Source organism: Camelus dromedarius, chromosome 10 (assembly GCF_036321535.1).
Source record: "Camelus dromedarius isolate mCamDro1 chromosome 10, mCamDro1.pat, whole genome shotgun sequence".
NCBI lineage: Eukaryota > Metazoa > Chordata > Mammalia > Artiodactyla > Camelidae > Camelus > Camelus dromedarius.
In genome coordinates, this window is record NC_087445.1 from 67,694,292 (window position 1) to 67,712,040 (window position 17,749).

The 17,749-nt window shown below is 41.0% G+C and overlaps 1 protein-coding gene across 1 annotated transcript; it reads left to right on the top strand.

Annotated features, from left to right (window-relative positions):
• Nucleotides 1-8,183: 8,183 nt before the first annotated feature.
• On the top strand, nucleotides 8,184-16,756 carry LOC105105947 (olfactory receptor 1J21-like). Its single transcript, XM_064490874.1, has 2 exons — nucleotides 8,184-8,680; nucleotides 15,817-16,756. Exons 1-2 carry the CDS (start codon nucleotides 8,184-8,186, stop codon nucleotides 16,754-16,756), a joined length of 1,437 nt encoding a protein of 478 aa, XP_064346944.1.
• The last annotated feature ends 993 nt before the right edge of the window (nucleotides 16,757-17,749 follow it).

The following is a 17,749-nucleotide window of genomic DNA, read 5'->3' on the forward strand; positions in this document are numbered from 1 at the left end:
TGTATGAGGGCCTCTGTGCTCATAAGTGTGTGTCTGTGTATTGCATATGCTTACGTATGTGTTGTTTGTAGATGTGTGTGTGTGTGTGTGTGTGTACTATGTATCTGACTCACAGCCTGATTCTTTTCCTGAATTAGACCCAATCCAGGCTCTGTTTTAGCAAGTTATTAGCTTCCTAACATGCACTTAGGGACTTCTGAGTCATGCCCATGATCCTAAATATTTGCCTCCTGTTGTTATGACGGGGGCATTTCCCCCGCTGCGTGGGTACCATGGCTCAGAGGATGAGGGCTTAGCACCGGGGCTGCTGCAGAAAATGCCCGACCTCACCCAGGACCAAGGTCAGAGAGGGCTCAGCCTTCGCTCAGCAGTGTGCACTAGTGTGCGTGCGAGCTGCTGTTTGTGGGTGACACACTCGTGTGTGAGAGCAACTGCGTGCTGTTTGCTTTTGTTTTGTGTGCATGTTACCACGTGCACAGGTTGTTGCTGGTAGTTTAAAGTCTGTGCCTATGACTAAACAGGCTTAAGTGCCCCATGCTGACTGCCTTCACCCAGAAGGGTTTGGGTCAGAAGGGGTTGAAGCATGTCTGTCAGCAAAGGGAGTGTGTGTGCTGCTTGTTGTAGTGAGTGTGTGGCTGGGTGTGCACGTGTGTTTGCGGGCATCTGATTTGCATTCATGACCTTAATACTTCCTTAAGTGCCCTCCTTCTGGGGCACCACTGACTGAAAGAACCCAGCTCCGAACTACTCCCTGTTTCCTTAAAAGGATCTGCTATCATTTTCATATCCCTGAGTGTAACTGAGTCACTCAGAATTTTGTAAGCCATTAACTTTCATTAAATGCCCCATGCAAAGAAACCCCTGGTGTCATGCTATGTGAAGTTACAGAGCAGAATCACCATCAGATAGCAGTGAGATCTTGAGAAATCTACATAACTCCTTGGCCTCAGTTTCCAACATCTATAAAATGGAAAGAATTAGACTTCTTGTGAAAGTTACAGGCCTTCAGTAAATATTTATTCTTCAAATAGAAGTTGCTGTATTTGAGTTTTTTGCCAGTTGGAAAGTATACGAATATGAATAATTGAAATTACCATGGACAGGGGACTAAGAGAATTTTGAACAACTGTGGCTTCCCTACAGCTCTAAAATATTGTAGGATGCTTGGCTCCTCTAACCAATGGAAGGATAAGTTTCTGTGTGTAGTGGTTAAGAACCCGGGCTCTGCCCAGAAATGAACCCACAAACTTTTGGTCAACTCATCTTCGACAAAGGAGGCAAGAATATACATTGGAATAAAGACAGTCTCTTCAGCAAATGGTGCTGGGAAAACTGGACAGCAGCATGTAAAACAATGAAGCTAGAACACTCCCTTACACCATATACAAAAATCAACTTAAAATGGATTAAAGACTTAAACATAAGACAAGATACAATAAACCTCCTAGAGGAAAACATAGGCAAAACATTATCTGACATACATCTCAAAAATTTTCTCCTAGAAGAAATAAAAGCAAGAATAAACAAATGGGACCTAATGAAACTTACAAGCTTCTGCACAGCAAAGGAAACCAGAAATAAAACAAGAAGAAAACCTACGGAATGGGAGAAAATTTTTGCAAGTGAAACCGACAAAGGCTTGATCTCCAGAATATATAAGCAGCTCATACGACTCAATAAGAAAAAAATAAACAACCCAATCCAAAAATGGGCAGAAGACCTAAACAAGCAATTCTCCAAGGAAGACATACAAATGATCAAAAAGCACATGAAAAAATGCTCAATATCACTAATTATCAGAGAAATGCAAATCAAAACTACAATGAGGTATCACCTCACACCAGTCAGAATGGCCGTCATTCAAAAATCCACAAATGACAAATGCTGGAGAGGCTGTGGAGAAAGGGGAACCCTCCTACACTGCTGGTGGGAATGCAGTTTGGTGCAGCCACTATGGAAAACAGTGTGGAGATTCCTCAAAAGACTAGGAATAGACTTACCATATGACCCAGGAATCCCACTCCTGGGCTTGTATCCAGAAGGAAATCTACTTCAGGATGACACCTGCACCCCAATGTTCATAGCAGCACTATTTACAATAGCCAAAACATGGAAACAGCCTAAATGTCCATCAACAGGTGACTGGATAAAGAAGAAGTGGTATATTTATACAATGGAATACTACTCAGCCATAAAAACCGACAACATAATGCCATTTGCAGCAACATGGATGCTCCTGGAGAATGTCATTCTAAGTAAGCCAGAAAGAGAAAGAAAAATACCATATGAGATCACTCATATGTGGAATCTAAAAAACAAAAACAAAAACAAACAAACAAACAAAAACAAAGCGTAAATAAAGGACAGAAATAGACTCACAGACAGAGAATACAGACTTGTGGTTACCAGAGGGGTGGAGGGTGGGAAGGGATAGACTGGGATTTCAAAATTGTAGAATAGACTACACTGTATAGCACAGGGAAATATACACAAAATGTTATGATAACTCACAGAGAAAAAAATGTGACAAAGAGTGTGTATATGTCCATGAATAACTGAAAAATTGTGCTGAACACTGGAATTTGACACAACATTGTAAAATGATTATAAATCAATAAAAAATGTTAAAAAAAAAAAAAGAACCCGGGCTCTGATCACACACATACTATATTGGAACACATGAAGTAGCTACTATTTAATTTTTAATTTACAAAAATGGTAATATACATATATATATCAAGTTATATATGTATATTACATATTATATATCACGTATGCCATAGATACATACACACACGTGTGTATGTGTGTGTGCCATCTCTGTTTTCTACCTATGGAATTTTGTGTCTGTGGAATTTGCATCATTTATGTTTCTGTTCTTTAAAAGTTAAAATGGGTGAAGAACAAATTCTTAATGAAGCTGTTCAATTTTTTTTTTTTAATCTGGGAATGTAAGGCTGATGTGTGGTATTAATTAGGAAACATAAGTAAAGCTCTTAGCCTAGTACTCAAATGTTCACCAAAATGTTCATCATTATTCTGAAAGCTACTTTGTGCTCTATTCTGGTTTGGGAGCTATTCTGGCATTAAGCAATTCTATTTTTTAATTGAAATATAGTTCACTTACAATATTATGTTAGTTTCAGGTATATTACATGGTCATTTGACATTTGCATACACTATGAAATGATCACCACCGTGAGTAACTGTCTGGCCCCCCAATTATTACAATATTATTGACCATATTCCTTATGCTGTATATGACATCCCCAAGGTTTGTTTATTTTATAACTGGAGGTTTGTACCTCTTCATCCAATTCACCTATTTTACCGCCTCCAGCCATTGCCCTCCCCTCTGGCAACCACCGGTTTCTTCTCTGTATCTGTGAGTGTTTTCATTTTGTTTTGTTTGTTTGTTTTTTAGATTCCACATATAAGTGAGATAATATGGTATTTGTCTTTGTCTGACTTACTTCACGCAGCATAAAACCCTCTAATCTATCCGTGTGGTGGGAACATGGCTGTGAACTGCTCCAAGGTGCACTTGAGTAACTCCCAGATGACCACACTGTTGCCAATGAAGGTGGCAAACATTTTTATCCCACAGGGTGAGATGTCACAGACAATTGTTTTCACTTTTGGGGATACTTTCATTCTTTTACATGTGGATATTCAGTTTCCCAGCACCATTTATTGAAGAGACCATCTTTTCTCCATTGTGTAGTTTGGCACACTTACCAAAGATTAGTTGATGGGCTGTGTGTGGGTTTATTTCAGGATTCTGTTCCATTTTCTACAGGTCTGTTTTCATGCCAATAACATAGTGTGTTGGTTACTAAAAGTTTGTAGTATATTTTGAAATCAAGAAGTGCGGTGCCTCCAGCTCTGTTCATTTTTCCCAAGGTTGCTTTGGCTTTTGTGGGTCTTTTGTGGTTCTATATGAATGGAATAAATGGTGGCAGTGGAATGTGTGTTCCAATACAACTCAGGGTCAGTGGTGTGGGACTCTACAAGGGCTGGTACTGCTCTGCCTAGACCTTCCTGCAATGTATGGAGAGGCAGATTCCATTGCTGGGTTCTTCAAAGGTCAAGGGTGTTCATGGTTTCTTCTCCTCCTCATGACCACTCAGAGGGGAAGCCAACATGTCACTGATATTAGGGACATCTTCTCCTGAGACTCCTGTGGTTCATCCCCTTTGGCCCCTGCACAAGATCCATCTCAAGAGGAAGGCAAGAAATTGGGCAATTAGCTCTGTTGGCTTCTTCTCTAATCAGGAGCTCCAGTTGTGTTCCCTGGGGTCTCAGTGCTGTTGGTAAATGTGGATCCCCCTGCTCATTGCTCTAGTTCTTGTAAACAGGCATGAAAGGTGGTAAAGGTCGTTAGGCCATCAGGCATAAGAGATGATTATTCAGGTGGCAGCCTGGGCCAGCAAGAATCCTCAGAGATCTCAGCAAGGTGGGGAACCATCATCTGGTCTAGATGTGTGCATTTGTGTGAGGACTAGGCAAAAGAGAGAGAGAAAATGTGTGTTTCTGTTGCTTGTATAACCATGTGTTTTCAGTGACTGATTCACGCACTGACCCATAGGGTGCTACTACTAGCCACAAGTGGCCATAAAATTTAAATTAATTAAAATTACCTAAAATTAAAATTTTGGTTCCTCAGTTGCACTAACTATATTTCAAGCCTTTAGGAGTCACACGAGGCTAGTGCTACTGTACTGGACAACGCAGATATAGAATATTTCCATCACTGTAGAAAGTCCTAGTGCTGGTAATAGACCATGGGCTTGGCTGGAAATCTACAATGCATGTGTGTGCTTGTGTTGGTGTGTGTATGTTACTTTTTTTTCCTGTAATTTGTGTGTGGTGTTTGACTTCATGTGATTCTTATTGTGTGTGGTGGAGTTTCTGGGTCTGGTTTGTGCGTTGTCTGGGTGTCTGGCTGTGGTGTTTGCATGTTTTGTTTTAAACAGCTTTCAAGGTGTAATTGATACACCAAAAACTGTACATACTTAATGTATACAATTTGAGGAGTCTGGACATGTGCACATACATGTGAAGCTACCACCACAATCAAAGAAATTGACACATCTATCTCCTCTAAAAATGTCATGCCCCTTTTTTTGGTGGGAAACTTCACATGAGATCTACTATTCTAATGAATTTTCAAGTGCACAATATAGTATTTCTGACTATAGGCAATCTACTGTTACAGCAAGTCTCTAGAACTGTCATCCTGCATAAATGAAACTTTATATCAATTGAATAACAGTGCTACATTTCTCTCCCCCTAGCTCTCAGTAAGCGCCATTTATTCTCTGCTTCTGAGTTTCTTAAAGTGAAATCATGCAACATTTGTATTTCTAGCACTGGTTTATTTCATTTAGCATAATGTCCTCCAGGTTCATCCATGTTGTCACAAATGGCAGGATTTCCTTCTTTTTTCAAAAGCAAAATAATATTCCATTGTATGTCTATGCCATATTTCCTTTATCCATTCATCTGATGGACATTTGGGTTGTTTCCATAACAACTATTGTGAATAGTGCTGCAATGCACAAGGGAGTGTAGATGTATCTTTGACATCCTGATTTCAATTCTTCCTGGTTTATACCCAGACATGGGACTGCCGGATCATGTGGTAGTTCTGTTTTTAATGTTTTGGGGGAAACTCCATACTGTTTTCCATAGCGGCTGCACTATTTTATATCCCCACCAACAGTGTAGAAGGGTTCCTGTTTGTATGTGTTTTAAGTTGTGTGACAAAACATTTCATTTCAAAGTTGTAAGTAAACTGGTGTGAATCCATACAAACCTCTACACTTTTGACTAAGATGAGTATAGGTCAGAGAGAGCCAAAAAGAAGCACCTTGGTTTTTTTTTTTAAATTATTGATGTGTAGTTGATTTACAATGTTAGTTTCCAGCATTCAGCAAAGTGATTCAGTTATACATATACATACATATATATATATATTTTTTTTCTTTTCAGGTTCTTTTCCATTACATGTTATTACTTGTTTAACTATATACAAGAAATTGAATATAGTTCCCTCGACACCTTGGGTTTTGTTTATGTCACTGAGCATCATTCTGTGTGTCTGTTTTGTGTATAACACACTCACAATCTAATTCCCCTTGAATGGGTGTAGAGCAGAGAGGGCTAAGTGAGTGACTTAGAAATATGTGTATGGTTTTGACCTAATTAAACAGCCTCACAGCCTGACTCTCCTCTGGCCTCAGCTCTAGACAGAAACTGGCAGCTCTGAACCAAGTCCTCTTTATGCTAAGTTGGTAGCAATTTGTCCAGGTGGTTTGAAGGCTACTGAACTTCTCCAGGGCTACAAATTTTCTACATTGACGTTTAATGATTTCCACATTTCCACTCTGGGGAACATGCTGGAGTCAATTTTGGAGCCTCGTCTAGTTAATCGGATGACTGTGAATTCTGAGTCCATGGTCCTACAGCATCTGTAATATCTCAGCTCTCCAGCCCCATCATTGGGCAAGTCCTCATGTCACTCACTTTATATGTGTGCTCAGAACTCAGCCATTTAAAAACACTGAAGATGGAAGAGGAGAGAGAGAGAGACAATGGCAGATACGAGGGAAGACATTTATTGGCAAATTTACTAAAACTTCAGTGAGTTACGTGCTGTGGATGTGCTAATCTTCAGGGGCCATGGTCTGAGCATTTACTATTTCCTGAATGTGAGAGTGACACCACGGAGGTAAACACACATTTTCAGGAAGCTGCCTAATCCTGTTTGGTGGCCTCCTCATATCTTTATTATCTTTACTGATCTTGGTCACTCCTGCTCCCAAATAATGACGATTTATTTTGAGGGGGTCACTTTCCTTCTGACTGTTGTGTTTATTGATTTATTAACTTTGGTTGATATAATTTCCAAATTAAAATTGTTTATTGTGCTAAAATATATGTAACATAAAATCCACCATTTCAATGATTTTTTAAGAGTACAGTTTTGTGGCATTAAGTGCATTCACATTACTGTCCAACTGTCGCCACCATTCGGAACTTTTTTTGTCTTCCCAAACTGAAACTCGCTACCCATTGAACAATGACTCACTGTTTTCCTCCCCCACCCCCAGCCCCTGGCAACCACCATTCTACCTTTTATCTCTATGAACTTGACTATTTTAGGAATCTCATATAAGTGGAATCATACACTATTTACACTTTTGTGACTGGCTTAATTCACTTTGCATAATGTTTTCAAGGTTCATCCATGTCACAGCTTGTGTCAGGATTTCCTTCCTTTTTAAGGCTGAATAATATTCCATGGTATGCATAGACCGCATGTTGTTTATCCAGTCATTTGTTAATGGACATAAGTTGTTTCTATCTTTCTGCTGTTGTGAATACTGCTGCCTTTAAACATGAGTGCACAAATATCTGTTTGGTCCCTACTTTTAATACTTTTGGATCCAGAATTTCTGGATATGGATATATGGTAATTTTATATTAAAGTTTTTGAGCAATTGCCATAATGTCTTTCCTCCCTTCCTTCCTTCTCTTGTAACAGTCATTCTGATGGTGAGAAGTGAGCTTATGTGTTGATCACTTATTTTGTATGCAGTACTTTTATTTAATTGTCCCAATAATGCTATAAGTTGGGTGGGTGTTTGTGTATGTGTGTGTGTGTGTGTGTGTGTGAGAGAGAGAGAGAGAGAGAGAGAGAGAAAGAGAAAGAGAAAGAGAGAGAGAGAAACTGGGATCAACAAGAATCAAACACAGCACAGAAGCAGTCTGGCTGCAAAGCTGTGCTGTTAGTCAGTACTCTGAGGTCCTTCACTAGATGTGGGTTCCCCAAAGGAAGGGACTTGTGTCTTAATAGTCACTCTCTCCCTTATGCCCATAATAGTGTCTCCATAAGTGTTAAAATAAAGAATGCATTGTTCCTGATTTCCATGGAAGAGTCTGATTGATGTCATATACTTTCTGCAAGTGACAGTGTCAGTGTTCGGACAGATCACACTGCACACTGTTCTCGCCAGTCTGGGCGAGGCACCAGTGTGTGAGTGCAATGTGATATTTGTCTGTTCACTGACACAGCCACTTGGAGAAAGTATGTGACCTTATGGTAATTGCTATGCTCAGTACTTCTAAGTTCCTGATACTTCCCATTTCTCTTCACCTCCAGCAAAAACAAGAAGAGCATGAGGAGGGAGAACCAGAGCAGCGTGTCCGAGTTCCTCCTCCTGGGGCTCCCCATCCGGCCAGAGCAGCGGGGCGTGGTCTTCGCCCTGTCCCTGGGCGTGTACCTGACCACGGTGCTGGGGAACCTGCTCATCATCCTGCTCATCAGGCTGGACTCTCGCCTCCACACCCCCATGTACTTCCTCCTCAGCCACTTGGCCCTCACCGACGTCTCCTTTTCATCTGTCATCGTCCCAAAGATGCTCATGAACATGCAGACTCAGCACCTATCCATCTCCTATCCAGGGTGTATCTCACAGATATATTTTTACCTATTTTTCGGTTGTGTTGATAGTCTCCTCCTTGCAGTGATGGCTTATGACAGGTACGTGGCCATCTGTCACGCCCTCCACTACACCACCATCATGAGGGAGGGGCTGTGTGTGCTGCTGGTGGCAGGCTCCTGGATTCTCTCCTGTGGCAGTGCCCTCCTGCACACCCTCCTGCTGGCCCAGGTGTCCTTCTGTGCTGACAACATCATTCCTCACTTTTTCTGTAGCCTCCCCATCCTAATCAAGCTGTCCTGCTCAGACACCTCTCTCAATGAGCTGGTCATATTCACCACGGGGGCTGCGGTTGTCATGTTTCCATTCAGTGGCATCCTGGTCTCTTATGGCTGCATTGTCGTCTCCACCCTGAGGGTCCCCACTGTTAAGAGGATCTTCAAAGCCTTGTCCACCTGTGGCTCCCACCTCTCTGTAGTGTGTCTATTCTATGGAACAGTTGTGGCACTGTACTTTTCCTCATCAGGCGACTCCAATGACAAAGACATGATTGCCTCGCTGATGTATACAGTGGTCACCCCCCTGCTGAACCCCTTCATCTATAGCCTAAGGAACAGAGACATGAAACTGGCTCTGGGGATTCTTTTCAGAAACAACAAGCTTTTTGCCAGGTGAGAATCATCTGATCATGTTCTTATTTCACCTACTGACCTTGTCAGAAATGCCTTCTGGAAAGGTGCCCACCCCTGCCTCTAGCAACTGCCCTTGAAATGGTCATTATGTTATTGGGCCAATCCCTTCCACTTTAGTCATATCTGTTGTCCATTTATTCTTTCATAACCCTCGATATGGCATTGCCCACAACACACAGTCAACCTGTAGTCTTCGAAGCACCCAGCTGCTTACTAGTCAGGTGTGTGACCGATCGTTCTGAATGTGTTGCCCTATTGTCTTATCTTCCTGAAGAGAGAAAGACTTGCTAAGACGACCACACATACCAACCACCTCTCCCAAAAGGAAAATGTGACTCTGGCATTTTATGCTTCCTTTTCAATGATAAAAACAGTTTTGTTTTAGGCTAAGGTCAGAGTTATGAAATAGGAAGTATTTTGGATCAAGCTGTACCTTCTCACATCCTAAGTTTCGGTTCCCCAGATGGCAGATGGTCAGAATTCTCAAATGTGTTATGGCATTTCACTTCTCTATAATGATATGAACATTTGGAATCTCAACTAGGGCCAGTTGAAGTTTTGTGGAATATTGTTTTGCTAGATTAAAAAAAAACCCTCCTTAGCAATAGATAACATAGCCTTTAATTATCACTCACAATTCCTATCTGTTGAAATAAATTAGATAGAAACCAGCTCCTTATTGCCTCTTCCTTGCCTAGGGTTTTCTAAAGCTACAAATATTCAGTTAAGTTTCTCATGCTTAGTTTTAGTGAAGTCCAGAATGCTTACCTTCTCAATGCAGTATGAAGTTAATAAAGTACTTCTGATGGTTTGCTAAAACCTAAATAAACTTTAATTTCATTGCGTCTGTGACAGCAGGGGAGCACAGAGCAGTCAATCCCATTACCAAATTTCCCCATCCTAGGAAGACTATAATTTTTCCCTCTGAGCTGGATTTTTGGGTTTAGAACAGCCGAAGGCTGTCTAATTAATTTTAGTCTGGGAAAATGAGTGTTGTATTTTTCCCAAACAGAGATCTCACTTCTCATATGAAAAAGCTAAAGGCATGAATTTATAATTCACACACACAAAAATATTTACTGTGTGACTACTATGTGCTGGGCAATTTTCTACGTTCTGGGAATGCAAGTTAAAAAAAAATTACTCCCTTTGTACAGTTTACATTCCAGCCCTCCTGATCCCACTTGTCCTGCTCCTTTTTTCCATAGCAGTTTTTAAACCTTCTAACACACTATAAGCTTTACTTACTTCTTAAGTTGTCATTGTTTCTTTTCTGGAGTGTAAGCTCTACAGAAGATGGGTTTTTGTGTCTGAAATAAATAAATGATAAGTTTTGTTTGTAGGTAAAAATTGCTATGAATAAAAGAAGCATTAAAAAGGGGGAGGAAGATGGACATTTAGGCTGTTTCCATGTCTTGGCTATTGTAAATAGTGCTGCTATGAACATTGGGGTGCAGGTGTCTTTTTGAAGTAGGGTTCTTTCTGTATATATGCCCAGGAGCGGGATTACTGGGTCATATGGTAAGTCTATTCCTACTCTTTTGAGGATACAATGGAATACTATTCAGCCATAAAAATTGACAACATAACACCATTTGCAGCAACATGGATGCTCCTGGAGAATGTCATTCTAAGTGAAGTAAGCCAGAAGGAGAGAGAAAAATACCACATGAGATCGCTTACATGTGGAATCTAAAAAAAAAGACATAAATACAAAGCAGAAACAGACTCATAGACATAGAATACAAACTTGTGGTTGCCAAGGGGGCAGGGGGTGGGAAGGGACAGACTGGGAGTTCAAAATTTGTAGATACTGACAGGCATATGTAGAATAGATAAACAAGATTATACTGTATAGCACAGGGAAATATATACAAGATCTTGTGGTAGCTCACAGCAGAAAAAAAATGTGACAATGCATATATGAATGTTCATGTATAACTGAAAAATTATGCTCTACGCTGGAATTTGAAGCAACATTGTAAAATGACTATAACTCAATAAATAACGTTAAAAAATAAAATAAAGTCTTTAACTGTTAACTTGAAAAAAAAGGAGGGGGAGGAGGAAGAGTGCTGGGTGTGGGGGGTCATAATTTAAAATGATATGGTCCAGGAAGAGCTCATTGGAAAGGTAACATCCAAACAAAGACGTTAGTGAGGACCTGTAAGCCAGCCACAGGGGTATTTAGGGGAAAGCATTCCAAGCATGGAGATTAGCACCTAGAAATACTCTGAGGGGAGATGGTGCCTGACCTATTTCAGGGACATTAACTGGGTCTCTGTAGCTGGACAGGGAAGGCCAAGTAGAGGAGGGATGGTAGGCGATAAGTTTAGAGATATCAGAGGACTGGACTTCCAGGTCACTTCAGGTCATTGTAAGTGTATTAATCACAGGGAAACAGAATCAATAGGGTTGTGTGTGTGTGTGTGTGTGTGTGTGTGTGTGTGTGTGTGTGTGTGTGCGTGTGTGTGTTTGCAGAGAGACATTTATTGGAATTGGCTCACATAATTAAGGAGGCTAGCATGCCCCAAATCTGCAGGGTAGGCTGGCAGGCTGGAAACCTGTGGAAAAGTTGCAGTTTGAGGCTGAAGGCAGTCTGCTGACAGAATTGCCTCTTCTTTGGGGGAGGTAATGTTTTTGTTAAGGCACTCAACCAATTGAATGAATGAGGCCCACCTATATTGTGGCGGACAATCTGCCTTACTCAGAGTCTGCTGACTGCAATGTTAATTCCATCCAAAACATGTCTTCATAGAAACATCTAGAAGAGTATTTAACCAAATATCTGAGTACTGCAGCCTAGCCCAGTTGACATGTAAAATTATCCATTATAGTAGAGTTTCTGGTTTTCAGTCTGAGCAATTTGGGAACCCACTGGAAGAGGATCGACACAGGAATACCATGGCCACACCTGATTTTGTTATTGTTTCTTTAAATACACCCAGATTTTTGGAGGATAAGTGACATACAATAAACTTCATATATCTAAAGTATAGAATTTAACCAGTTTTAACACATGTATACATGTAGGTAAACTTTGCCACAAACCATTGAAATCATCACTCTCTTGCTCTCTTTTTGCTCCTCCCTTCTGTCCCTAAACTGTTCCTTTTTTTTTTAATTCTTATTTTTTATTGAAGTGTAGCCAGTTTACAATGTTAGTTTCATGTCTACAGCAAAGCAATTCAGTTATACATAAACATACCTATAGATATAGCCACTAATCTGTTTCTGTCAAATGAAGGGCTTTGCATCTTCTAGAAGTTTATGGAAATGCAATCATACAGTGTGTACACATTTATTGCTACTGTCTCTAACTCAGCATAAGCATATTGAGATTCACTCCTGTTGTACTGTGTATCAATAGATCATTCTTTTTATTGCTGAATAGTATTCCATTGCATGAAAGGATGTACCACAGCTTTTTTGTCCATTCACCTGTTGATGGACATCTGGGCTGTTTCCAGTTTTTGACTATGAAATAAAGCTACTGTGAATATTCTTGTATACATCTACATATAGATATACACATTCTTTTTCTCTGGACAAATACCTAGTTTGTGTTTGAGAGTTTCAATTCCTCTGTATCTTCAGCAACACTTGATAGGAGCAGTCCCTTTCATTTCAGCCATCCTAGTAGGTGTACAGAGGGGTAAACCAGTTTACAGACCTGGAGCAGCTTGATTGGAGGGGTGTCTGGGTTTCTTTGCAAAAGAACCTTGTGACACTGGGTATTTTTGGAACTTCTTAATTCTCTCCAGCTCCATGCCTGATTTTTATCACACATCAGCACTATTCACCATCTACCTGCTACTCATTTTGCATTAACAATTTTTTCCTGCAACCCCCTGCCACATGGATATATATTCCATGAGAAGTTTTTCTGTTTATATTATGCACTGTTGTGTCTCCAGAGCATATATCAGTGTTTACTTTTGTGAGGGCCTTAATGATCATTTAAGTGAATTAGTGCATGAATGAACAGATGAATTCATTCAACAACAATCAAGCATCCATTGTGAGCTGTAGCCAATCCCTAGTGATATAAAGACATTGACCATAAACCTGAACATTTATTAAGCTTTCATTATGTGCTCATTTAACCATTCTTCGAACTCACATGAAGACTACAAGTATTATGTCCACTTTGAGAAGCCCGAGTCTCCGAGATCTTTGGTAAATTGCTCAGGCATGCTCAGAGTCTTTTTTTCCAGAGCTTATAGATTCAGTCCCCCTGCTCCTGAACAAGGCACAGATCCTACCCTCCAGAACCTCACAGAGGAGTGGGGAGACCTATACATTTTTCAGGGGCCCTGTGTTCTGTTGGGAAGACCTACAAACTTTAAGGGCTTTGTGTTCTAATGAAAGCCTGTGTAGGTGTTGTGGGAGCCCGCAGAAGCCTGCTGAGGTCCTTACACTGCCTGTTGTACAGAGAAGCTGAATTCATGATACAGAGGCTGTGAGCAATGGGGACCCCCTGCTTCCCATCCGGAGACTTGACCAGAAGCCCAGGGTATCACCGACATTAGGGCCACTTTCTCCTGTGACGCCAGGTGCAACTCAGCCCATCTGGACCCTAAACCTACTCTTTCCCGAGAGGCCAGGAGGAAGCTGGGCAATTAGTCCCAGCTGACTGCTTCTCTCGTCTGGGATTTGTGGCTGTTTCTCTCTGGGGTCTCTTTCTGATGGGCGAAAGGAAATCTCTTTGCCCATTGTTTTGAAGCTGGTGAACAGACATGCGAGTCTGTAAAGGTCCTTGGGCTACCCAGGTCTGCCCTTTCTCTTTGGATCCTGAGTCTTCCAGACAGAAAGTGAGGATTCAGGCAACAGAATGAAGCAGAAGGGGTCTGAATTCATGACACTGGTATAGCTTGGAAGAGGCCTGGAAATCTCCAAAGTTGTGTGTGTGTGTGTGTGTGTGTGACCATCAGAGAAGTCATATGTATTTTGTATGTTTGTTGTGTTGTGTGAGTTTATGTGTGTATGTGTCACTGACAAACACACTGAATGACAAACACACTAGGATATATGTAGGTCAGAGAAACTGGGAGTTTCCTCTCAGTGTGTGCTGATTTTACTTGCATTTATGTTGCTTGTGTTCTGCGTGGAAGACTTTGTGCATGGCTGGTGATCCGAGTATATGTGACTTCTTGTGACTGCAATGCCTGTGGTAGAGGATGCTTGAGAGTCCTGTGTGTGTGTGTATCTGTGTCGTGCGGGTGTATTTGGTTTGTGACTTTTGCATACATACGTGTGAAGCTGACTCACACCCTGACTGTACTCACTCAGTTTGAATATAAGCTGGAGAAATCTGTGAATTTCCATTTGGCAAGTGTGCGTCTGTGATAGTGTGTGAGTGCTTTTGTGTAACAGACCCACATCTTGACTTCCTTCACACTGAAAAGGCAAATATGTGTGTGTGTGTGTGTGTGTGTGTGTGTAACAGTCTCCACTTGCCTGAGACCAGAATTCACACAGGTTTCCTTTGGAAGGAACTCTTTGGCACCCATTTTTCAGTGATTTAAATACTCAAGCAGGACCCCCGGAAGCCCAATATTTTTGACACCCTTCTATTTTGGTAATGTAATTTAGAAATGAAATGCTCATTTCCAGTGTCACACATGTTGACACTCAGATCTTTGTTTGGCATAGTATTAATTAAATGTCAGTTATTATCAGCATGAAGATCAATAGTGGGAAATAGTGATGGTCAATCAGGTAACTGAACTCTAATGGACACCTCCAACCCTTCAGTATCTCCCAGCTCTCAGACCCCAGATCTCAGGTGTCTTCCTACCTCTGAATCTCCAGATTTGAGCCAACCTGGATATAGAGATGGATGTCCACCAGATATAGATGGAGATACAGGCAATGAAGTGAGGTTTACTTCTTGGCAAGAAGATAAACTTGCATTAAGGCAGGTTCCACCAGGGAATTTACCGCAGTGATAGGATGAGCTCAGAAACCCACCATAAGTTAACAATAGGTTAACACAAATTTTAGGTCAGCTTCTTGGTCTTTTGTGCTGACAATACTGTTTCCTTAAATTCCTGAATTTGATACTGGTTTTATTTGGGTAAGTTTTTATTTGGATACTTACTCTGTCATAAAAATAATCGATAAAATTTTGTATTTCTGTTATGCAGGACACTGTTCTTAGATATTAATGTGCATTGAATTAGAATCCACCGATTAACTCCATGAATGTGTGATATGGGATCTTCGCATTACAGAGACATAACACGAGGCCAAGAGAGGTTTAACATCCCAAGTCATACAGCCAGACGTGGTGCGGCCAGAATCACAACACAAGGAAACTGACTTCAGGTCCGTGCCTTTAGTCAGGTGTTCCCTAGAGGGTCAGTATCCTGAAGGAAGAGGTCCTGTATGTCCTATTTATTCTTGTATCTTTTAACTAGTAGCTTAGTGCCAGGAACATGGTTGATTAAGAAAAAGAAGAAGAATGAAATTTGCTCTGGTTTCCACTGAAAGGAACCTGCTGAGCACTGATGGTGTGTCACTTGCTTTGGCAACACTAGGCGATGAAAGAAATGCAGGCAGTTATTCTTTTTCTCCACGGGAAAGTAAGAAACCCTAGTGTGGTGGCCATAGTCACAACTTTAAAGTCTCTGACATTTCCCTCTGCCCTTCATCCCCAGCAGACAGGAGAGGAGCATGAGGAGGGAGAACCAGAGCAGCGTGTCTGAGTTCCTCCTCCTGGGGCTCCCCATCCGGCCAGAGCAGCGGGGCATGGTCTTCGCCCTGTCCCTGGGCGTGTACCTGACCACGGTGCTGGGGAACCTGCTCATCATCCTGCTCATCAGGCTGGACTCTCGCCTCCACACCCCCATGTACTTCTTCCTCAGCCACTTGGCCCTCACTGACGTCTCTTTTTCATCAGTCACAGCTCCAAAGATGCTCGTGAACACGCAGACACAGAACCACTCCATCTCATATGCTGGGTGCATTTCCCAGGTGTATTTTTTCTTAATGCTGGGGTGCCTTGACAGCTTCCTTCTCACCTCAATGGCCTATGACAGGTACGTGGCCATCTGTCACCCCCTCCACTACATGACGATCATGAGTCAGAGCCTGTGCTTCCTGCTAGTGATTGTGTCCTGGGTCCTATCCTCTGCCAGTGCCATTTTGCACACCCTCCTCCTGGCCCGCCTCTCTTTCTGTGGAGACAACGCTCTCCCCCACTTCTTCTGTGACCTTTCCACCTTACTTAAGCTGTCCAGTTCAGACACCACCGTTAATGAGCTGTTCATCCTCACTGTGGGAGTGCTGGTCATTACCCTGCCATTGCTATGCATCTTGGTCTCTTATGGTCGCATCGGGGCCACCATCCTTAGGGTCCCCTCCACCAAGGGAATCTGCAAAGCCTTGTCCACATGTGGCTCCCACCTCTCTGTGGTGTCCCTGTACTACGGAACAATTATTGGACTGTACTTTTTCCCCTCAGACGATAGCTCCAATGACAAGGATGTGATTGTGGCTCTATTGTACACTCTGGTCACCCCCATGCTAAATCCTTTCATCTACAGTCTGAGAAATCGGGATATGAAGGGAGCTCTGGGAAATATACTTGGTAGAAGATCATTTTCATACTGATAAGCATTGTTTCCCCTGTTAATTAAACTGAACACCTGTTCCATCCCACATGTGCAACGCGAGCATCCTTCCCTCCCTGATTAGCTGTTTCTTACTGAATCTTGCTCTGGCACTTTTCCTTCAGTCTGTTTCAACCTGGACATAGTTTTTTTCCTGTTTGACTTCTTTTGTTCATTATACAAAGGGAAGGTTTTTACAAATATCCTGCGTAACTACATTTCCTTCCCCCCTTTTTTATGGTATCCCTTGTCCTACAAATATTAAAATTTTTATGGAGTCACAACATTTTTTTCACTTTTATTTGTGGGGTGGGGATAATTTACAGACTTTATGTAGCAAAGCATTCTTCCCTTCTTAAAATAACAAAAATATTTCTTCCGGTTGTTTCACAATTTTATATTGTGTTTAATTCTGTAACACCTTTAAAATTTATTTCCTTAAAATTTTTAATTGAAGTGTAGTTGATCTAAAATGTTAGTTTCAGGTGTATGGTGAAGTGCTTCACTTTTACATATACATACATATTTATTTTTTTCTTTTCAGATTCTTTTCCATTATATGTTATTATAAGAAATGAATATAGTTCCCTGTGCTATACAGTAAGCCCTTGTTGCTTATCTATTTTATATATGGTAATGTGTGTCTGTTAAACCCCAACCCCTAATTTATTCCTCCCTGCCCTTACCCTTTGGTAACCATAGTTTGTTTTCTATGTCTGTGAGTCTGTTTTTGGTTTGTAAATAGAATTTGTATCATACAATTTATTTTTTGAGTGAACTTAATTAGAAATCTAATTTTATTTGTAATTTCTTTTTTGAATATTACTATACTTTTATTTTAAAAGCAATTTCCTGTTACTTTTTTATCCTTTTCTTATAAGCTTTAATTGAAACATCTCTTTTTCTGTGATTTATTTTTTTTAACAAACACAATTGTATATATTGAAAGTGTACAGTGTGATGATTTGATAAGCCAGAGAAAGACAGATACTGT